The sequence below is a fragment of the Pavona decussata genome, unplaced genomic scaffold, assembly GCF_977016875.1.
Source record: "Pavona decussata unplaced genomic scaffold, jaPavDecu1.1 SCAFFOLD_58, whole genome shotgun sequence".
Taxonomy (NCBI): Eukaryota; Metazoa; Cnidaria; class Anthozoa; order Scleractinia; family Agariciidae; genus Pavona; species Pavona decussata.
In genome coordinates, this window is record NW_028145480.1 from 2,422,100 (window position 1) to 2,444,845 (window position 22,746).

Here is a 22,746-nt window from a genome sequence, read left to right on the forward strand (position 1 = left end):
CAGCTGCATCGTTTATCTAAAAAAATTCCTTCTCTTCGGTTGCTCGGAGGTGAGTAGTACTTGGCTAATCACCTCCGAGCTAGCCAATCAGCGCGTGCGAAAGGCACTATTCAGTTGTGTGGTATATACTAATTAACAATTAGACGGCGAGCTCGAGGTTTCTATCGGCTGATATCAAAGGCGGTAGAAACCGTGATAATATTGCGACAACTAAGCATAATTTTTCGCAATTCCTGCCCCGAGCGATTCTAGCGTGATTTTTGCCTTGCCACTTTTTTTCTTAGCCAGCAATACGTAATAGAGGGCGCCTGTACATTTTACCACAATACCTTTTGAACCTAACAGAGCCAATAGGCACAAAGAAAGCCGCATTTTTGGTGACGTTCGTCCCTGTACTAACATTGTGTATGCTAGGTTTGAAGTTTTTAGACCTTTTCTCTGCGTTTTTATAAGCATTTTTAAGGTTTTCGTACGCTAAAGCCTGGTTTACACGTACGACGCAAGCACAAGCATAGGCACAAGGATGTTTACACGTGCGATAAGCATAAGCATAAGGTGACATACGCAAGCGCAAAAGCATAAAAGTGTGGCACAATCGCACGACCGGACTGCCTTTTGGCGCGAAATTTGATTCCAACATGACGGACTAGAATGAACGCTGACTTGTCACTGTTTTTCAGTTCCCTCTCCTTGCGTTTTGTGCTTATGCTACGACGCAACGACGCAAGCACAAGCACGAGAGAATAAAATCATCCCATTCTCTTGTGCTTGTGCTTATGCTTGCTTCGTACGTGTAAACCAGGCTTAAGAATAATGGGTAAATGTACAAGTCACTATCTCTTTCGGTACGGTGGATCACTCATGGCATTATTGCCACCATTAGGACTACTCACCGAAGATTGAACACTCATCAGTTGGCCCTTACATGTGCTACCTTACTTAATACTACTACACAATTCAAAGAATGATGCAATCGATGTTTACAATACCAGATATTCCAGAAAATTACATGCAGACTCTAATTCGAGGAACAAATATCGGAAATTTTCAGTAAAATATCGAGGATCGAGTTGTAACTTGAAACATTTTGTCCACACAGATTAAGGAAATCAAGTCATTGTAAACTTTTATAAAAGAAGTAAAACGATTTATTCAAACTCATTATGATCCTTCCCATAATATTTACAAAATTATATAACAGTTATTTTACGGTAGAATTCTCAAAACAAAAAACAAAACAAAAAATACAAAATACAAAACACACACACAAAAAAACGTGTATACCAAGCATTTTATGAGCGGCTTTTTTCGGTATAGTAGCCCGATCCGATTGTAGTCGGAAGGCGTGAAGAAAACATTAAGTTGGAGCATTCATTAGTGGTGGACCAAAATTAAAGCATAATGCACAAAAGCCTATATTATACTCGCTAAAATGCCGGAAATGAACTCACTAAATCGGCACTCTAGTTCGAAAGCGTAAAAAGTAAATGTTACATCAGATGACAATTATTGTCGTGGAAAAAAGAAAGCATTAAGGTGGAGCATTTTAATGGTGAACCAAAAGCCAAATTAGACAGTGTAAAAAAGCCTATATCACGCTCGCTTTAAGGGCTGAAAGTGAACTCATTAAATTGGCCCTCTGTAGCGTAAATTTAAAAGTAAATGTCACATCAGATGCCGATCATTGTCGTTGGAAAAAAAAAGAAAGCATTAAGTTGGAGCATTGATTTAGTGGTGAATCAAAAGCATTAAATCAAATCAAATCAAATCAAATCAAAATCTTTAACTCAACTCGATAAATTTAACGCTTGATAGCTTGACGGGTCGTATATAAATAATTACTAAATATAAAGTAACGAGTAAATACGAGAGAATATTAGGTAAGACTTAGTTAAAAGTTATATAGGTGTTTCAACGATAACAACTGAATCCAAAACCCTAAAAACTCTCTAAACGCTTAAAGATTCTACAGTACAGGTTGCTGAAGTCAATGTCTTGTACAAAAGCCTTTTTTTACACTAGCTTAAGGCTAAAAATGAACTCACTAAATTGGCCTTGTGTAGCGTAAAAAGTGAATGCCACATCTGATGCACATTGTACAAAATCCCATATTATACTAGCTTAAAGGATGCAAATAAACTCACTAAATAGGCCCTAATCTTCTAGTTCTGTAGCGTAAAAAGTAAATCTTACATCCGATATACAAAAGCCTATATTACACTCGTTTGAAGGCTGAAAATAAACTCACTAAATTGGCCTTATTAATAGTTCAGTAGCGTATAAAGTAAATGTCACATTCGATTCAGATTATTGTGGTGGTAAAAAAAAATGTCACATCCGATGTACAAAAGTCTATATTACATGAGACAGTTTAAAGGCTAAAAATGAACTCGCTAAATTGGCCTTCTGTAGCGTAAAAAGTAAATGTCACACCAGAACGTTGAATTTCACGGTTTCCATTGAGACCGTACCAAGTCTTAGGACCGGTGATAACGGCGTGAAGACAGTAGACAATATCTTTCCTCAAAAATGCTGGTTCTTGAAATAAAACGTCAAACCCAAAATAGTCCCCTGACTCGTGACGCAGAGATAAAAATTTACCTTCTGTAGAGGAAAGAATGTTTTTTTCTTCCGTCTTCTCAAGCGTAAGCCCAACGGAATGCGAACTATCCTCCTTGCCAAACAAGTACACTCCATGGAATCTTATGTCTGTGTCCACGGAGAAATAGACCCTTTCAAAGCCAATGCAACCATACTTTGCTGAAGGGAACCTGCAAAGACGATCTGGGCGACGAGAAGGACCGCATCTTGTAATCACTGACAACTCCTCACAAAAACTTGACGTCGATTTGAAACGGTTTGTTATGTTTTTTACCTCGTCAAACGCGAGTAGTTTGCTTTTCACGACCACGGAATTAAATTCGTCCTCTTTCATCTCGAAAAAGCGTATAGCCTTTACGATCCGTTCTCCGATAATTCCTCTTCTTTCGTGCCCATCAACCACGATGCCTCGTTTTTCTGACTTCTTTGACGCCCATTCGACCACTCCTTTGAACAATTCTACTTCTCTGATGTTCAGAGTATCTCTCTCAACAACCTCTTCAAGCAAGGACCTCTCAAGTGTCGCAAATCCATCCGATTTAACAGCTGCGTCTGCATGTTCGTCGATTACTTTCCAGCATCGATCGATCAGTTCCTTCTCTTCATATACCAGAGCAAACTGCATGACGACGAACACATTTGATGGATCTAGATTATTTTGCAGATAGTCCGTGCATTTCTCAGCGAGCGAAGGCACCATATATTTCTTCGCCAAGTATAACACTCCCATCACATTACTTCCGCTCAAATTCACTTCATCGCTGTACATGTAACGAAGCAACTCCAACAGACTCTCGTACTCACAATCAGGCAGTTCAATAGAGTCTCTAGTCTCCGCTAGCTCACCGTAAAACATAGCCTCAAACACAGGACTGCCAACCGACAGCACAAACTTGTGAGCTGGAATCACTTGCTTACTTTCACTTTCACCATCGCTCTGACGAACCACAAACTTCACATCGCTGAAGAGATCGTTGTTGAGCATAAACTTGTTTCTCTCTCTGATGGTGGGTCTTGTCGTTTGCCAGAATTCTGTAGCCATGATATCTTTTTCAAAGATTCAACGCATTCACTATGTTCGTTAGTTGCCGGAAATTCGGTTGGCGGATGGCTCGACGGAGAATTGAGACTGATTGCGGCAATTGAGGCTACCGTAATTAAACGCCGATTGAGTTGGTTTTGAGTTTTCTATACTAAGAAATATACGGCTTAGTTTTAGTGTAAACAATATTGATCAATATTAATTAAAAAGTCAAAAGTTGGCTCGAGACAGTTCAAGCAATCAATCGACACGTGTTGAGACTGAAAATACCGGTCGCGCGCACTAGTGTACCATTTTTATATTAACTTATTAAAATAAGTTAATACATTTACTAAATCATGTTATGGTCATGTTCACGACTTGATTTCTTGATATGATGAGTTAATAAGAAGGGAAGCTATAAGCGCGGGGTAAAAATAATCATATACGTACAGGACGCGGTATTTATTTATAACTGCAAAACAAAACAGCAACAGGGAGCCACTCAAGCTTAAAAGAATTAATTATCCACCTGATGCGCATATTATGTAAACATCGAACAAAGAAACACTTGCCAAAAAATATATTCAAATTCAAATTACAGCTCTTCTGTATTTGACAACTTCACGTATTGAAGAGTTTTTTAGTATTTAAAAAGAAAGGTGGATTTCCACCGTCGTCGTCAATTTTACGGGCATACGAACGTGAATCTAAGAAGCTTTACTTACATACTATGAGTAAAATAAAGGACGATGTGTGAGCCGCTTTAATTCGCAAACGGAAAATTGAACAGCGCTCAACTTTTTGGAATAATCTGCAGAATACCCGGTCACTTCAAGGCTGTACCCCCCCCCCCCCCCCCCAAAAAAAAAAAAAAAAAACGTGGATACGTGGCGACGCACTCACATGGCTACGTGTCTACATGGGCTACGAGGTTACGGGGCTAAGTGGTTTCGTCGCTACGTGGCTACGAAGCTATTGTTTTAAATGTAGCTGTATATTTTTGAGGTGACCCATGTAGCCCACGAAGCCCACGTAGCCACCGGTTGAGGTATAGCTTTAAAATGGCCGGGTATCCTGCAGTTAAGCCATTTTTACGCCACAACGAGAAAATTTACGGAAAATGCGTGTTCCCAGATCGTTTTGTGCCGCGGGCATTTAAAGACATATTTGTTTTTTACGGGCTAATACAGTTTCATCTATACGCGGAAGCTTAAGCCAAAAATTTAAGTTGCAGAAAGTTGTTGGGAACGGGAACGGGATTTTTTCCCGAATTTACTGGCTGTGGTTGCAATTGACTTTAACTGCTTTACGAAAATCACGTAACATCACACAACACTGGAAAACTATTTTAATACTAAAAATAGGTGACATGCCTACATTATAATTGCCTCTTTTACACGGTTCATCGCCGCGGCTTTCGGGTCAAACCGCGGCCCCGCTGCAGTTGTCGAAACACTTACCGCGACAAAAAAAGTTCAAGACTTCCTGTCGCTAACAGGGAACACGTCCATTTTCGTAAAAAAAGTTAAGTTATAGCATAAGTCGATCATCACTTTCAGTCTAGCCCACATGGATCGTAGGATTGTGGCAAAATTTCATCGGTGGAGCCAGTGCGTAAGATGGGTGTGCAAGAAGAGAATGGGAGAGAAGCGAGCTTCGCATTTTTCTGTCAGGGCTGAGTGCCAAATATTTGGCTTTCGTGCGCAATACCACCAGCTTCGAGGGTTTTTTTAATCAGAATATAGAAGACGAAGCCATCTTTTTCACCCACCCAACGGCCCGCACCCAACAAGACCATTTCAACAACGTGACGCTCACAATATCCGTTTACAACTGAAACAAAGAAGTGAATTATCACTCTTATCTAGCGAACTATAAACTCCAGGTGATTTTGGCAATAAGACCTCTGTCAAGTGTGACGTTATTTTTAAAGAATTATGAAAATGAGAGTATATTGAAGGGCAGCACACCAAATTATAAACCCTAATTAAGTAAATAATTGCTGATAAACATTCAACATGAGGAAACGTTTTTCTATTCATCGTCCATGACTCCATCCGTCCGACATCGAAGAGAGAACTTTGCATCCTATGATGAAGATATCTTTTTTTTCAAGGTCAATAATTTTCTTTGTTTGTCTTGTTCACTACAAATAAGCAGGGCTTTAGCTGTTGTGTGTGAGAGAGAGAGTGGCAACCTTATTTTGAGGAGGGAGGTCTTTCGCAAATTTCTTTCCTGCCCACAAATTTTTTCATTCGTGACAAAAAGTCATGCGTGAAATGTTCTTGAACTGGTTTGCAAGATATTTCTTTACTTTGTTGTGCAGTGCATGGCCACTTTTATTCCCTAAAACCTTCAAAGGAATTTTTTTTTGGTAATTGTCAAACTCGTCTCCACCTCCCTGTAAATATGATGGTCCGTGTAAAAACCGGACTGGCACTGGTTCAATGAATACGACAATATAACATCATACAAGCATACCGGAATTTGACTGCCGGCGAATCTGCAATGCACGCACTCGAAGGAATCACTGCTCTAACGTTCAAGTTACTTTCCGACCCATCCAACATTTGTTATCAAACTTGCAGTGTTAGGTATCGTCTAATCAGACGTGAATGCTTGATAGAAATTGACATCGGAAACCAATCGATATTACGGCAATCGATTGCTATCGACTGTTATCGATTGATAAAATTGGATAACAACCGATAATCGAGTTATGTGTCTGTCCCAACACTATTTCAGTTATTAGTGAAGTGTGCAGTGGTGATTATACCATTTATTGTAATCAAGAGAGGATGATCTCTTGTTGTAATGTATTAAAGGGGAAGTAACACGCAAATTTGCTGTCATTTCAAAAAACCCAAAAATCTTTGTCCGTCAGCAGAAACATAAAATAATTGTCTAGTTTGTTATAAATTATCACCCCAGTGCAAAAAAGCTGTCGATTAGTGCCTCTGGCCAGAGACAGAGTAGGCCGGTATGGATTGAAACTTGAAAAATGTTAGGCTAATATTTTTCAAGTTCTCGCATTTTTGTTTCCAAAATGCGCTAGAACAGATCACGAGTTATTCCTCTCAAGAACTGAGTTGATGTCTTTCCTCTCGTCATTCTAGAATTATTTGGCAGCTGTTGAGGGATTTATGTCATCATTTTTTACAAAAGATACCAGAAAACCCCATGATACTTCCCCTTTAAGCATTCATTGCCGAGTGAGCCCAGGAATCCTGTTGTTTTCTCATTCCGTATACAACACTTACAAGAATGTTCTCCGTTATGTAATCATTTGTCAGGGGCGGATTTGGGGGCGGGAGAGGGGGCGAGGGGGCCGCCCCTCGCGTTTTTCTTTCATTGTTGAAAAGTTTCTGTTATCGTATTTTCAGTGGTATTTCGCAATCAATCGGGTTTTTTTTAATCCTTTTAAAGTCTGTCTTCCGAAGCTATAACTTTTGGTCCCAAATGCTCCCAGAATTCTGTAAGCTCCATGAATGTGAATTATTCATTGGAGGGAGGGGGGGGGGGGGGGCTCCCTTAGGTAATCATTCCCTCTATTATTTCCTTTCAGGGCGTGGATAAAAATCGCACTTTTACCATTTTAGATTCATACAATCCGTCTTCGAATTTCTATCGATGTTTAACGGTTATTGACTAATCGAGTACTCAAGTCTGATTAACATTATGTCAAGCGCACGCCAACATTGTGAAGCAGGGGGAGGGGGAGGGGGGGGAGAGTACTCGAGGTTTTGGGTGCTTAACTGATGTATTACTTGAACATATGAAATATGGAATTTATTAAATTTCAATGGCCAGTTTTACTGAAAAGTTATTGCTTTGTTTGTTTGTTCGACATATGCATCCGAACTACTGCAGTTGTGCCTCAGCAGGACTAATTTTTCCATCTCTTCACGGGATTAATCAATTATCCATTCATTTTTTGTTATTGAAACGCGCAAACGGTGCGCTTCCGAAAACAAATAAATATGTGTTTGCTGTCTAGCCTTCGTCGCAGACGTATTATTCATATCGGCGGCGCCGGTTGGCCGGATTAAGTCCGCGAGCTCTCGTCTTGAGATCAGCGCAAGATAAGTCAATTTAAAAGTTTCCTTCTGAAATTAATTGCACATTAGGGTGACATCTATCTAGCAAAAGATTTATCACACCCAAGGTTAGACCGGCTTACCTTTTGCGCGGGGTGTCCTCGGTGCTTTTGTATTTGACCTCAGGATTCGATCCCCTTCTCATGTTGATCCCTGTATGGGGGGTCCTGTATTTTTCAGATGATATTAAATCAACGCAAAGAGGTCTCGGTTTGTAATGCAGCAAATTCTAATCCAGCAAATGGCGCACGAGCGATTCTCCCGCATAGATGCAAAAACAACTGACAACTGAACTGATCCGGCCGTATCTCCTTACTTGGCCTTGTGTGCCTGTTAATAATAAAATAGGCGGATGGCCCAGGGACTGGGGGAGGAGGGTGGAGGGGGGGGGGGGGGGGTAGAAAAGTGGGTCCGGTTTTAAAATGTGTATCCGTCAAGAAGTCCCGTCTGGAGATGGAAAATCACAATTACATATCTTGGTCTCAAAATTGATGGAGGAAATCATGATGGTTTTTTATCTGAAAATCGGTAAGGAGTTTTTAGGATCCGTTGCCCGTCGACGGGTGTCAGGTGTCTAGCCGAGTGCAGGAGCTAGTGCTTTCACCTTACTCTGACAGTGCCTCATGATTTTTAATATAATTTCTCATTTCAAAAGAAATTGTTCTTGAAATCATTCGTTTCCATGGAATGTGAATATCATAAATAAAGTTCGGTGACAGTTTTACCAAAGTTGAGTATTTAGGGACCGGTCATTATTTATCGCCTGGGGGGGGTCGGAGTATTTAGGGGGGGATCACATGGTTTTTTGAAGACCTTTAGGGGGGATCAGCCGTAATTGACAAGCATAATGGGGGGGATCAGACCAAAAAAAAAAGGAATTTTAGGTCGCGTCGGGACCCCGGGTGAGTGCATTTGTAAATACTTTGGTAGGATTTGCCGCTAGGACTCTAAACCCCCAACCATATATTCAAGACCACGTTCAGTTGTATTTTGTATTATGTAACCTTTATTCTAGCCCAGACACAAAACCCAAACCCTTTTACAGACCCTCCATTTTGTAAAAAAAAGTATCACTATCGTAGTCTAACATACACGTTGTTAATCAGGCACGATCTATTGAAATTAGAAAGGTAATCAAGATTTTGAGAATGGAATACTTACAATTGCTCAAAATTGTTTCATGACGTTTCAGTTTGTTTTATAGAGAATCGTAATCTAAAATCATAAACGTTCATTATTTTAATACGCGGCCGAATGAAAACAACAAATAAAAAAGTGTTTATTTTGGTGAGGCTGTATCTTGTTCCGCTTCCGTGTCAGAATCTTCGGCAGCCCTCTCCACTGGCTCTTGCACAGTCTCCACGTCAGATTCATCGGAATCCTCCCCCGAACTTGACCCTCTTTCAGCACCATTGCTGCTATTCTCTTCGTTCATTCTGGCCACTACCACTTTCAAATTGCATGCCAGCTCTGTTTCAAACACGCCTCTTTCCAAAAGCCATAGCAGAGGATCCAGGTGGAGACGCTTGACAAATCTCGCAGTGAATCCTGCATTAATACTTGAGACACATTTGTAAGTATTCTTTTCGAGTGAATCGAAAACCTCTTTAGCTACCTCTTTTGAGGTAAGTTTTTCTAGGAGAATTGCTGCTCGCTGACGTAACCTTTTCTCCTTGATTTTTTTCACTTTTCTCTTGTTTTCTTTTTTTCTTCGGGATAGGCCGTTGTTCCCCATGGGAGATGGGAACTTTCTCTTCAAGCTCATGAGGGTGGTCGTGAGCGCATTGGAGGCTTTCTGCAGCTCTTGGTGTAAGGCCTTCACTCGCTCTTGAGCTTCCTGGAAATATTTGAGCTCATCACTTGCAAACGGCCTTAAGTTATGCTCTTCTGTATAAAGGTTCTTTCGTCTGTTGTCGATAAATGAGAGCAAATCGCATGCTGAATTAAAGGCCTCATTGACAGCGGTCAAGGAGGACTCACACTTCGCGACATCACCACTGCCCTTACATCCATCCACGCCTGACATGAACTTCGTGATGTTTTGGCACACTCCCCAATTCTCGTTTCTAAGCAAGTTGTTTTCTTTATCGGAAAGGGCTTTTATCTTTGTGTTTAACTGCCAACGCATTTGCTGTTGTTCTCACAATTTTTACACACATAGTGCTCTTGTTCTCGATAAGGAAACCCTGCAAGGTATCGTTACTACTATGGACTCAGAATGGGATAAAATTTGTCTTAGAGTTATATTGCGATCCATATTCTCTAGAGAAGAAATGACAGCCCTAGGCTTCGATCCTGACAATCTTCCGTCTATGACGGAGAGAGTTAAATTCGTTGTTGAAGAGGTAAAAAATGCTAATGAGGCAGCAGCCGACCTCGTTGGGTTACGCTTAAATTTCAAGAAGGAAAAGCTGGAAAAGGAGATAAAAGAGAAGGAAAACCTTATTCAAAACAAAACAAATATTTGGTCATCCAAAACGTTAGAAGAAATCCAAAGCGAAGTACAAAAACTCAAGGAAAAAGTTGAAGACACGGAGGGGCTTCTTCACAGCCAGCCCACCGAAAGCAATTATCAGAGAAAACGCCAAATGCTCAAGCGCCAAGCTTCAAGCCTTATCGAATCTAATCGACTGAAGAGGCGAAAGTTGTCAAACCAAGGTCCGAAGCCAAAGCTAGATGAGGAAGATGAAGACTTCATTGCAAAGGCAATTGAGGATAAATCATCCTATCATGGTAGACGGCATGATACGGTTCTCTATACCGGCCAGAGGGTGAAGAAGAAAAACCTTCTTTCAATCGCCAACTACCGACTAGCTCAACGTGGAAAGAAATTAATTCAATCCGCTACAACAGTATACAACAGGGCGAGACCGAGAAACAAAAGAAGTCTCCAAGCGAAGCGCCATTATGGCAAAGGCCTATTCTGTTGGAAAAAGCCACCAAAAGGCGAAGAAAACACAAACGAAAACACTCACTACCAACGAGCACACGTAAAAAACATAAAAAGACGATTCTGGGGTGCCAGAAATTCCAGCGCGAGAAAGTTTTGTTTCATGAGAAGCACCGATGACAAGGCTTACCTTAGACCAGGTACATCTGAAGGTTTTGACAAAGCCAGAAATCTTAGGATCTTAACATTATCAGATCACACTAAAGCAAGGAAGTTGCCAAAGTACGACTGGCCTGAGAAAATGGTATACGTGACCCCGGGTTCTCACCGTGTTTTTACGAAGTCAAGTGTAATGAATGAAACTGAAGAGAAGCTGATAACTGAGAACGATCGCCACTATGTATTTGTCAGGCCCAAAGCAATAGTGGGATCGTCAGGCACTGTATGGGCCAGCGAAACAGTTCGTTTGCGACATGAGGATCCATCAGCTTTTGAGGTTGACGAACCGACACCTGGCAGTCCACAGTACTCACTGGGATTTCGTAAATGCTGCGCGCGACTACACGATGACCTCTTTCTTTATTATGATATGACAGAGTCAGATGACCTAGACAAAATATCCGGAGAAACAGGAAGTAACTGTAAATTCTTCACTTACGAAAAAGAGAGAGCAGAGCACTTGAAATTAAGGATTGACAATTTGTTGCAGTTTTGCGAAGACACAGAAATGTCGGAGCACAATAGGGCTCTGTTTGCTAGTCAGATAATACCAGTCACGAAACGCATTTTAGATGCCATTGATGATCTGTTTAAAGAGGAAGTCGATTCAATGGAAAAAGATGCGAGAAAGGACAGGATTTTAAGGGTAACCAGTTCATGTAAACATGGTCTAGACTTTCTCGGAGATCTCTGCCTTCCACCTGTAAAGCCACGATGGGCTGACCTTACAGATGCTGGTCCGGGCGTAGGAGTTTCCAACTACGAAGTTAGATTTCGAGACGCCGAGTTAGCAAGGGTTCACAATTCCGATTATAGAGTGCGATGTCATCGTTCGAGGGGCGACAGCGGGCAAGGTGAAGCCGAAAGGACAAACTCGGCAATTTCTGATGCTCTTGTGGATGGCGCAACTCTAGAGTGGGAAAAATATAGGAGGTTTGAGGATCTTTCAGAAGAGGAAATCAAACAACTGTCTCTCCAGTCATACGAAGAGTACGAAAAGAAACGGATGGAGAAAAATGCCTGGTATGTCTGTAGTCAGGTAGCCGAGAGAATTGATGATGCCCCTGTCCTTAAAGATTTCATCAAGAGCAAAGTTAGCGAGTCCCCTGATGAATTATTCTTTTTCAATTCTGTTTACCTCGACAACTATCGGGGTGCATCAGAACGAAACAAAGAGCAAGCGCCCGGTGCAGCATACTTCCGAAAGATCGAATCGTTTATGGAAGACCACTATATTCGTGGAGAACTTTTTATGGAATTCTGTCGTGATGCCTGTAAAGAGTCAAGAGAAGAAAGTTCCAATCTCTGTTCCTGGTGTTCTAACAATAGATGGGTCGGTCCAGAAACGGAAAGAATTCCGCAACCTGTACCAGACTCAAACAATCCTGGACATTTCATGGATATCTATCAGACGGAATCGACGGGCAGGACACCAGATGATTACCTTCCAAGAAAATGTATTAAATATCTGTACGAGGAACATTCTGACAGTATCAGAAACGATCAGGATACCATGAAGAGCTTCTGCTCAAAATATAATGTGGAAGAGAAGCACGTCATTGCATATGTTAATCATTTGAAGGATATTGAGATCCGAAAGGACATGAGAACAAGAGCAGCTGAGGAGCGAAGAAGGCAAGAGGCCGAACGAACGTACAAGGACTTTCAATGGGATAACCTCATCGAGGGTGGCAAAGTTGAAAAGTTGCGGGTAAGAGAACTAGACCTGTATCTCAACAAGCATGGTTTGACGACTGTGGGTCGGAAACTTGACAAAGTTAAGGCCATTCGATGTCACTATTACCGACAGAATAAAGAGACTGTGATAACAGAAGAACTGTCGAGTGATGAAGATGACGTGGAATCCGAGGATGAAGAATCCGAAAGTGAAGAGGCAGAGAGCGACGATGACTATGTTTTCGTGGATTTGGATGAACAGCCTGAGATTGGCACTTCCGCGACAATTCAGTTCGTATCTGACAAGCAAATATCTACCGTTGTTGTTCAAGGTCCATGAGACGTAAGTACCACTATTAAAGATATCACTTGCATATTCAAAAAGTTATTTGGCGGTGGCTGGGAGAAAGGGGGGGGGGGGGGGATCATGAAACTTTCCACTACTAATAAGGGGGGATCTTTAAAAAACTAGATACTCTACGGGGGGATCACGTAAATGCTCCGATGTGACAACAAAAATACTCTGACCCCCCCCAGGCGATAAATAATGACCGGTCCCTTTAAAAGGGGCATTATCACGGAGATTTGCTATATGTCGATCAAAACTACCCAAATGTTTGATAAAGGAACTTTTCTCTAACATGATTGCTCTCAGAGCTCCTGGAGGAAAAAATGGAATTATTTCTCCATCAACTCAGTTTTTAACAATTTTTTTAAAATACGCAGGAGAGACAGACTGGAGCTAGATTTGAAAACATTGGCCATTTTTTTTTCAAGTTGCAATCCATTACCATCCAAACAATCAACAGCCAAAGATGTCAAAAATGAACGATTCTATAAGTAGGCGACAATACCTCTTTAAATCTGTTCATAATCTGATGCTCTCCCCTTTTTTTCACTATTTATCAAACCAAACTTCACTGAGCTAGACCCGGAACAACGAGGACCAGATCGTTTGGTCGCTGGAAATCCCACGGGAAGATTTTCCACTAAATTGATGTTTGCTTTGAACTTTACTTCGCCGAGTACGAGTATTTTACTTTTGAGAACGACAGAGTTAAATTCCTCCTGGGTCATAAGGGGAAAACGTATTGCTTTTACGATCCGTTCTCCTAAAATTTTTCTCATTTGCGGTCCATCTGCCACGATGCCTTGTCTTTGTGATTGTTTTGTTGCCCACCTGATGACTCCTTTGAACAATTCAACTTCGCCAATACTCAGGGTATCTCTGTGAACTACCGTTTCAAGTAAGGACCTCTCGATTGTCACAAATGCATCTGATTTCACCGCCGCTTCTGTGTGGTTGTCGATCATTTGCCAGCATCGGTCCACAAGATTTTTTTCCTCATATTTCTCAACCGCTGGGAGAATGCTGAAAACATTTGATGGATCTAAATGAATTTTTATATATCTCATGCATCTATCTGCGAGTGAAGGCACAATATATTTCTTAGCCACGTATAACACTCCAAGCACATTACTTCCGCTTAAATTCACTTTATCACTGTACATGTAACGAAACAATTCCAACAGACTCTCGTACTCACAGTCAGGCAGTTCAATAGAGTCTCTAGTCTCTGCTAGTCTGCCGTTAAACATAGCTTCGAACACAGGACTGCTAACCGACAGCACATACTTGTGAGCTGGAATCACTTGCTTACTTTCACTTTCACCATCGCTCTGACGAACTACAAACTTCACATCGCTGAGGAGATCGTTGTTGAACGTAAACGTGATTCTTTCCTTGATCGTGGATCTTGTTGTTTGCCAATTTTCTTCGTAAACGTCTGTCATGATATGTGTTCACTCCGATTTGGTGGGCTTCGTTGAAATTAAATGTCTCAGTCAACTTGCAAGTCCTGTAACAAAACGACGGAATGTTAAAGTGGAGAGGGTCCCAGTAACGTTTGCATCCGGATAACTCGTGACCTTCAAAAATTAAACGGAGTAAGTCACGCAATACAAGCATCAAGAGTTTCAGTTTCCGGTTGGGATTGTAGTGTATTGTGGGATGGAAAGTGAGCATCATTCTTGAATATCGGCCATATTTCCTCACAGTATGTTTCAAGGTCTTCTCCTTGATGATATTTGCTTTCTGAACCGGCGACGAAATAATCGAATGCACACTTCGACTACAGAACTGAATTGCTAACACTATCTGCCGATTTTAACACCTGTGTCATAAAGCTACCAAAATCACGAAAACATTTTGGGAGAAAAATTCACCATTGCAGACTGACTTCCAGTCCAGACATTATCGTCGACACCTTCATCCTGTCTGTGATTCAATCCTAAGGAAGTGTCAGTCGAAGAATCTATTTTGAGGCACTACAATCGTGGACAAAACGGTTAAGAAAACGTACCCTTCCAAGCGTTTTTACAAGCAAACAATCGAACGACCATATTTCCCGCCCCCTCTCCCCCCGACTCAATGTTGTTTGGTGGGTCACGAACAGTTTCCCGGCAATCAGCACTTCCCAAATCAACATTGTACAGGGGGAGGGGAGGAGAGAGAAGTAACTTGTAGAAATTCGAGGGGAGGAATAGTAAATAATTGTTTTTTGTGGGCCGCGTTCAGATATCTTAACGAGATTTGTCCACGATTGTAGCTGTAGCGCATAAAATTCACTGTAAAATATTCCATTGTCAAACTTTTCAATAGATTTTCCCAGGACTGGCAGTGGGAATACATGTATCGGAAAAGCATGACACAGTTTGTTGTCGGAAAAGTATCGGAAGTAATATAATAAGTGCGTGACTTGTAAACAAATCAATTAGCTTAGGATTTCACTCATCATGAAGACGTCAATCTTGTAACCTTGGTAACCGCAAACTTAGAATCTTTGTGGTTTTGTGATTAGAAGTTAGGAACAACGCGACGTGAGAAGACGGTTGTGACTATTGTCACTGAACTGAACTGAAACTATTGAGATTAAAGAAAGTGAAACAAAACTACGCGAGTGAATAGTGTTGCGGTACCGGTATGCCAACAATGCAACATTTATTAGCCCATTATCGCCTGAGTGATATTTTACAGTTTGTTGGGATGTCTGCATTAATGTAGTAATGGCCGGTAATTCAGTCAAGGCACACACTTTCAGTTTTGCGTTTCAGGGCTTGCGTTCGCCTACCAAAGCAAAGATGTTTAAAAGTAGCTTTATTTTCAGATTCTACAGTTTATTATTAGCTTCTCAGTGATATATAGTGTTCTAGGATTTCTCAGTAAAAGCGGCAATCATCCATTTTTTATAGCGTTTACCAAACGATGCACTTGACGTGTTTCATCCCCGTGCGGAAAAGAGCCCGTTGCAGAAGGATATGGTTAAAGTTTATGGTGACAAACCCTCTGGAGCTCGGGGTTGTACGGTCTTTAATACTTTTCACTTTTAAAGAAATGATTGCACTTAGGGGGCTTTCCAATTGTCAGAACTGGCCGTCATGCTCAACCTTTTTGCAAACGGAATACACCAATTTGAACGACAGTATATACACCCCACTTCTTATTTATTGTTCCAAATGGCGCGCACCACTCTCAGAATATGCCATTTTGAAGAATTCTAAGAATCAGTCCTTTAAATTGGTACACTCCAATGATTTATGGACCGAACGGTCTGGCCGGCTAGTTCTGACAAATTGAAAGCACCCTTAGTAAACACCGAGGATGAACAATTTAACGAAGTTAGTAAAAGTATTTACATTCGGCGGAACTAAGCAATGAGTGGCAGTGACAAAGAATGTAAATATTTTCCTGTTGGTATCAACTGTCGCGTATTAGAATGGTGTTAATTGAATCTTTTTTTTGTTAGTGTATATAAGGGTTTGTCGGTTGTAATTTATTCATCTCACGGCTATCGAACTTTCAAACTTTAGTTTTCAGAAGTTGGAATTTTGACACTGGAGCCTCGTTTAATATCTATATTTTTTTCTATATCTGTATCAGTGGAATTTTTACTACATGTTTTACTATAGTCTGTTAGTTAACCTCTAACCCCCTGAGGTTTGTGCGGCTGCATTTGGTTGGGGAACACGCTCCCATTTTTCCCACTGGGTTTTTGGGTTTTCGTATCAGGCAGACGCACATGTTTAGCCCGAGATCTACCCTTTTCATCTTAATTTGTTACTTTTCATGATTTTAGCATCTATTTAATTTGTATTTATGCATGAGGACGGCATTAAACACTCTGGCTCACAGTTCGAGCTGCACACCCACTCCTGTGATTGAGTCGTGATTATAAATAGCAATTAAACTAACCGAATTCGCTAACTTATGGATCCGTCCACCACCCTCTCTAGGCATAGAAGCAAACTTCATGTTTACGTGACAAGGCTAAAGATAAGTTCATTAATTTGTCCCTCTGTGGTATCCGTTCCATCAAGAGAGAATTCCGAGTCTTCCGAGTCTTTCAAGTTAAATGTCACACCAGTGGTCTGGCCTTGTGTACCGTACCAAGACTCGGGGCCAGAAATATGCGCTCCGAGAAAGTATGTGGTATCTCTTTTCAAAAATATTGGCGCTTCAAAAAGGACATCAAAGCCGTAGTATTCTCCTGATTTGTGTCGCTTAGATAAAAATGTACCCTCAGTTGAGGCAAGTAGTCCTTCCGCGAAATAATCATCGAGCGTAAGAGAAACTGAGGAAGAACTCTTCCTTCCGCCAAACAAGTAGACTCCATGAAATTGTATGTCGCGGTCCACGGAAAAGTCTACACTGGAACTGCCATTAACCCAGCCAAACTTTATTGAACTAAATCTGCAACAGCGAATGATGTTAGCAGAGGGAGTACATCTTCTAGAGACTGGAAGCCCCACAGGACAACTCTGCGATGAACTAAGTGTTTGAATTTTATTAGTGACCTCCGTTAACTGGGTATTTTGTGGTTGAGGAGTACAGAGATAAATTCTTTCTGGTTCATCACTGGAAAGTGCATTTCCTTAATAGTTTGTTCGCCGATAATTCTTCTAAGTTCTTTTCCGTCTGCGACAATGCCTCGTTTTTCCGATTCTTTCTTCGCCCATTTCACGATCCCTTTAAACAAGTCTATGTCTGTAATTTCCAGAGAATTTCTGCGTTCAACCAACGCATCAAGTAAGGATCTCTCGATTACTGCAAATGCATCCGAATTTACCACCGTTTCTGTCTGTTCAGCGATCACTTTCCAGCATTGATCCACCAGGTTTTTTTCTCCATATGCCTCTGCAGCTGGAATGATATTTAAAACATTTGATGGATCTAAATTATGCTGCAGAAATCCCATGCATTTGTCAGAGAGTGAAGGCACTATGTGTTTCTTCGCCAAGTATAAAACTCCCACCACATTACATCCGCTTAAATTCACGTCATCGCTGTAAATGTAACGACAAAACTCCAACAGACTCTCGCGCTCGCAGTCAGGCAGTTCAATAGAGTCTCTACGCTCCGCCAGCTCACCATAAAACATGGCTCCAAACACTGGACTGCCAATCGACAGCACAAACTTGTGAGCGGAAATTACTTGCCTACTTTCGCTTTCACCATCGCTGCCACGAACCACAAACTTCACATCGCTGAAGAGATGGTTGTTGAGCATAAATGTGGTTCTTTCTCTAATGGTGAGTCTAGTTGTTTGCCAGTCTCCTTGTAACACAGACATGGTGTCTTTACGATGCAGTGCACTTATTGAAAATTGAAGCTACGTTTACCAATTAACGAGGCAGAACGACACCGAAAGGCGGAAAATTTTACATATTAAGTCACGCGTCTCAAATGAACTCGACAGATCAGAGACAATAAAAATATGTTAGTCACGCCATCTAAAATTTTATTTTATTTTCCTTTTGTGTATCCAACTTGAACAAAATATGCTCCTGTGTTCCCACATCGTTTTCTGTCCTTTTAAAGACATTTTTGTGCAACTGCGTGATACAGATTGGTCTGTTCGGAAGATTTAGCTGACAGAAAACGTTTGAGTTACAGTAAGTATTTAGGAAACTGAATTTCATTTCCCGAATTATATTTTTTGATACGAACTGGTCAAAGGTTGTTGGTTTTACGAAAATGCCAGCAAATCTTTTTCCCGCATTTTTAAAGACATTTTTGCTCCTTCGTAAACGGATTGATGAAGTAATAGTTTTCCAATGCACGGAAGTTTGAGCTTAGTTTTGCCAAAAAAAAGTATACATTTTCTTTACGACTAATTCCCGAAATTTCCGAGACGATTGACACCGAATTGAACCTTTCGGATGTCCATGTTCACCACTGACCATTAAAGAAAAATAAGGGAACTGGTCATAACAAGTTTGCTCGAAGAGTACCCACCTTGTCTGGGATTGGGAGGTTATCGAAGACACCACCTATCTCATGGACGATTGCCAACAAAATTTTATTCAACGGGCTTGAAAATTTGAGTTGACACAGAAATACTCAGCTTGCAAGAGTCAGCATTGCTACGGATAAACAAGAAAAGTAAGGTCATTTTTTGTCTGCTGGATATTTGAGGAGTGGCTATACGATGAACTGATATAATACCATCTTCTGAGGTTGGGGAAGGAGGATGCAGGCGGAGACCACCATCTATTTTGAGGTTTGGTAGCTCCCGTACGAGCTAGTAGTTTTGATCATCTAATAGTTAAGATAAACAAGTTTGTGGCCAGACATACTGAAACTAAAACTCATCAGTAAAATGCGTAATAATATGGCGACAGATCCCTTCCAAGGTACACAGAAGATACGACAACCCAACGTTGAGATAAATGGCTAATTTATGGCTATAATTTGGTATTTTGAGCTGACTAAAGTGAATTTCCCATCAATGCAAAGTCAATGAAATGAGTTCACGTTCATGTTATCCAATAGTGAGCTTGGGTGGCCTGTGAGTTGTCCATTCTTTTCCATGTCTTAAAAACCGCAATTCCACTCCATCCCGAACAATTTCTGGTAGATATTGCAACACAATTGATGCTAAAGCGAGAAGGACAACTGAAAGATTCTAAAATTTCTGGTTTCACTAAAAAAAATGTGGCTCTTTTATTTTATGCTTATTGCGCGCATTCCATACAGATCCCTGTTAGTGGTTGTGCCTGTGTAAAGCGTCGGTCACCTGTGCCCTTTCTAGGGTCGTAATAAAAACGTTTTTCCATTCGACCAAACAACAACAACAACAACAAAAACAATCTGTAACTAGGATAGTAACCCTTATGGGTGATGGGCGTATACTGCAAATAAATGTTACCATAAACGATTGTCCCGCGGCCGCCTATGAACTTAAGAAGGGGGAAATTGGAGAGGGAGGCGAGAGATTAGGGAGAAGAAGGCGGGTTGAAATGGCTGCAAATGAACTCGCCAAATTGCCCTTCATTAGTAGACCAAAAAGTTAGAGTCGCATCAGAACATTGGACGGAATGCTTGCCTTGAGTACCATACCAAGATGGTGGACCGGAAATGCGAGCCTCAAGGCAGTACACTCCGCCTTTCCTTAAAAGTATCGGTTCCTTAAACAGTACATCAAAACCGTGATACTTCCCCGAAGTGTGCGGGACAGATAAAAATGTTCCTTCCCTGGAAGTAAGAACAGTTCCAATTAAGTCATTTTTTAACGTAAAAGAAATTGAATAATCATTGTCCTTGCTACCAAAGACGTACACTCCATGAAAACGTAGATCAGTATTTCGGCTCAGGGAAAATGGTAAACTGCAGCTTTTTCCATTATTTATCCAGCCAAACTTCACTAAGCTAAACCTGGAACAGCGTCTCCGAAGACCAACTCTTTTGGTCTTTGGAAATCCCACTGGAAAATTTTGCACAGAATTGAGATCTCTCTTGTAGAACACTTCGCTGACCTTGAGTATATTACTTTTAAAGAGAACGACAGAGCTAAATTCGTCCTGGGTCATAAGGGGAAAACGTATTGCTTTTACGATCCGCTCTCCTAAAATGGTTCTCATTTGCTGTCCGTCTGCCACGATGCCTTGTCTTTGTGATTGTTTTGTTGCCCACCTGATGACTCCTTTGAACAATTCTACTTCGGCAATACTCAGGGTATCTCTTTGAACCAGCGCTTCAAGTAAGGACCTCTCGATTGTCACAAATGTATCTGATTTCAACGCCGCTTCTGTATGGTCGTCGATCATTTCCCAGCATCGATCCACAAGACTTTTTTCCTCATATTTTTCAACCGCTGGGAGAATGCTGAAAACATTTGATGGATCTAAATTCTCTTGTAAATATATCGTACATTTCTCAGCGAGTGAAGGCACCATGTATTTCTTAGCCAAGTACAACACTCGCATCACATTACTTCCGCTTAAATTCACTTCATCGCTGTACATGTAACGAAACAATTCCAACAGACTCTCGTACTCACAGTCAGGCAGTTCAATAGAGTCTCTAGTCTCCGCTAGCTCACCGTAAAACATGCCTTCGAACACTGGACTGCCAATCGACAGCACAAACTTGTGAGCGGGAATCACTTGCCTACTTTCGCTTTCACCATCGCTCTGACGAACCACAAACTTCACATCGCTGAAGAGATCGTTTTTGAGCATAAATGTCGTTCTTTCTTTGATGTTGAGTCTAGTTGTTTGCCAGTCTTTTTGTAACACAGACATGGTGTCTTCACGATGCGGTAAGCTCAGTGAAAATTGAAGCTACGTTTACCAATTAACAAGGCAGAACAACACGGAAAGACGGAAAATTTTACATATTAAAGGAGAACTGAAGGCTATAAGACAGATTTTTTTGTATCCACAGATTATGGCCGATTATTATAGATACAACTATAATAAAAGGTAAACAATCGAAAAAACTGAGAATTTCGATGCGAGAATAGCATAAAACGAAGGGAATTCCTCAGATTTGAACGTCCGCCATTTTGTACAGATTCTCTTCCGGTTACTTCCAAAAAAGGAATGCGCGTTGTCGCGTTATGACGTCACTGCGCTCATGTGTTGTTGTTGCACCCAGACATTGCAAAGGTTTTGTTAGGGCTTTGTGCCGAGAGAATTTCGTGTCGTTTGTATTCCAGGATATTTTCGCGAATACAGTTGAAGGGACCGTGTATTTTAGCGAACGAAAGCGAAATTTTGATGGCGGCGGCTGAGATTGAACCATATTCTTTTGAACCCATGCGAGACCACTCGGATTCCGACGAAGATTTCACTGAAAATGCGGACGAAATAAGACGAGGAAACACTCTGTGGTGTAATTGTGGACGTTGCGAAAACTGGGAAAATCAGCAAGAAAGAGAGTGCCAATGTTGCCAGGAGATTGAAGAAGCTGTAACGAAAATATCAGGTGAAATCATTTATGTACAAAAAATGCGAATAAATTTTTTTGTTGATATTTGTATCAATCGTCTTATTTCTTTTATCAAGCTTAATATGTTCCGAATTGTACAATTATTGGTGTTTACCAGTGCTGCAATACATTGTTTTGGTTATTTGGATCAGATATGGAGACAGATCTTCATCCCCTTCGTTGTATTACCGAGCATCCTAGTTTCAATACAATATGCTTGCAAAGAGAAGTGCTGGAGACTGCCATTGTTGGCTTGAGCCAGACGCGCGGGACAAGAGCACCACGAGAAATGAATTATATGTAGGTATCCTGTCTGCCGGTACACCTGTTACTGTTTGTTTTAGTTTGCGGGTTCTGAGAAGAGTCATAATCTTGCTAATATCAAGCTCATAACAGTAGAACTGGAAGCCATTTAATTATAAACATTGAATGCGTGACCTTACAGTTAAATATTACCAACAGTTCGCATTATCGTTGGCCGAACATATCAACCAGAATCTCCTAATCAGAACTTACAAACGTGCCACAAGTTTATCCTTAAAACAGTTTACACAGCGCCTAACTCAGTGATCTTTGCAATCAAAGGCAGCCGCAAGGTAGTGCCATGATTTCAATAACAGACTGAACTGCTTGTCAACAAGTTACACTACAAGCATACCTCCTAAAGTTTGTTGTGATGTTACTCAAAATTGATCGGGAGAGTTGATGCCACCGACCCCTAATACGTAAAATGATGTGTAGATATTTCTTCTTTACAGAAATTATCGTTATGCCGCATATCGCCAATTTACTTGGTGGATACATAACAGACTGGGGAGGTATGTCAGAAAGGTAATTCCTGCATGCGTTGTAAAGGATATACGAGAAGCCTATCCTGATGCAGACGGAAATTACACTGGATTTCGTACACCTGACGAAAGTTATTCCGAAGTGGACTTATCCTGGATACAGGAAATTGTATGAAAGG

General features: G+C 41.0%; 5 protein-coding genes across 5 annotated transcripts; 1 reads left to right on the forward strand and 4 right to left on the reverse strand.

Moving 5' to 3' along the window:
* Positions 1-2,317: 2,317 nt before the first annotated feature.
* On the reverse strand, positions 2,318-3,896 carry LOC146479632 (BTB/POZ domain-containing protein 6-like). The gene has a single exon (XM_085110235.1). It carries the CDS (start codon positions 3,641-3,643, stop codon positions 2,372-2,374), a length of 1,272 nt encoding a protein of 423 aa, XP_084966361.1. The 5' UTR covers positions 3,644-3,896; the 3' UTR covers positions 2,318-2,371.
* A 9,181-nt stretch (positions 3,897-13,077) lies between these two features.
* Positions 13,078-14,942, reverse strand: LOC146479633 (BTB/POZ domain-containing protein 1-like). Its single transcript, XM_085110236.1, has 2 exons — positions 14,056-14,942; positions 13,078-13,880 (listed from the first exon to the last, which is right to left on the reverse strand). The coding sequence occupies exons 1-2, from the start codon at positions 14,300-14,302 to the stop codon at positions 13,819-13,821; spliced, it is 309 nt and encodes a 102-aa protein (XP_084966362.1). The 5' UTR covers positions 14,303-14,942; the 3' UTR covers positions 13,078-13,818.
* A 2,425-nt stretch (positions 14,943-17,367) lies between these two features.
* On the reverse strand, positions 17,368-18,138 carry LOC146479634 (BTB/POZ domain-containing protein 6-B-like). Its single transcript, XM_085110292.1, has one exon. The coding sequence runs from the start codon at positions 18,136-18,138 to the stop codon at positions 17,368-17,370; it is 771 nt and encodes a 256-aa protein (XP_084966418.1).
* Positions 18,139-18,294: 156 nt separating this feature from the next.
* LOC146479635 (BTB/POZ domain-containing protein 6-like) lies at positions 18,295-21,175 on the reverse strand. Its single transcript, XM_085110464.1, has one exon. The coding sequence runs from the start codon at positions 21,089-21,091 to the stop codon at positions 19,784-19,786; it is 1,308 nt and encodes a 435-aa protein (XP_084966590.1). The 5' UTR covers positions 21,092-21,175; the 3' UTR covers positions 18,295-19,783.
* Positions 21,176-21,223: 48 nt separating this feature from the next.
* On the forward strand, positions 21,224-22,742 carry LOC146479636 (P2X purinoceptor 7-like). Its single transcript, XM_085110238.1, has 3 exons — positions 21,224-21,776; positions 21,932-22,079; positions 22,538-22,742. Exons 1-3 carry the CDS (start codon positions 21,569-21,571, stop codon positions 22,740-22,742), a joined length of 561 nt encoding a protein of 186 aa, XP_084966364.1. The 5' UTR covers positions 21,224-21,568.
* The last annotated feature ends 4 nt before the right edge of the window (positions 22,743-22,746 follow it).

What these genes read in the sequence shown, in the direction of transcription:
- LOC146479634 (XM_085110292.1), bottom strand. Translation starts at nt 18,138, where the DNA reads ATGTCTGTGTTACAAGGAGACTGGCAAACAACTAGACTCACCATTAGA.
- LOC146479633 (XM_085110236.1), bottom strand. Translation starts at nt 14,302, where the DNA reads ATGACAGACGTTTACGAAGAAAATTGGCAAACAACAAGATCCACGATC. An exon ending in CTCTATTGAACTGCCTGACT is followed by an intron (nt 13,881 to 14,055) that starts GTGAGTACGAGA and finishes AAATGTTTTCAG; the next exon opens with CATTCTCCCAGCGGTTGAGA.
- LOC146479636 (XM_085110238.1), top strand. Translation starts at nt 21,569, where the DNA reads ATGGCGGCGGCTGAGATTGAACCATATTCTTTTGAACCCATGCGAGAC. An exon ending in AGCTGTAACGAAAATATCAG is followed by an intron (nt 21,777 to 21,931) that starts GTGAAATCATTT and finishes TATTTGGATCAG; the next exon opens with ATATGGAGACAGATCTTCAT. An exon ending in CCACGAGAAATGAATTATAT is followed by an intron (nt 22,080 to 22,537) that starts GTAGGTATCCTG and finishes TCTTCTTTACAG; the next exon opens with AAATTATCGTTATGCCGCAT.
- LOC146479635 (XM_085110464.1), bottom strand. Translation starts at nt 21,091, where the DNA reads ATGTCTGTGTTACAAAAAGACTGGCAAACAACTAGACTCAACATCAAA.
- LOC146479632 (XM_085110235.1), bottom strand. Translation starts at nt 3,643, where the DNA reads ATGGCTACAGAATTCTGGCAAACGACAAGACCCACCATCAGAGAGAGA.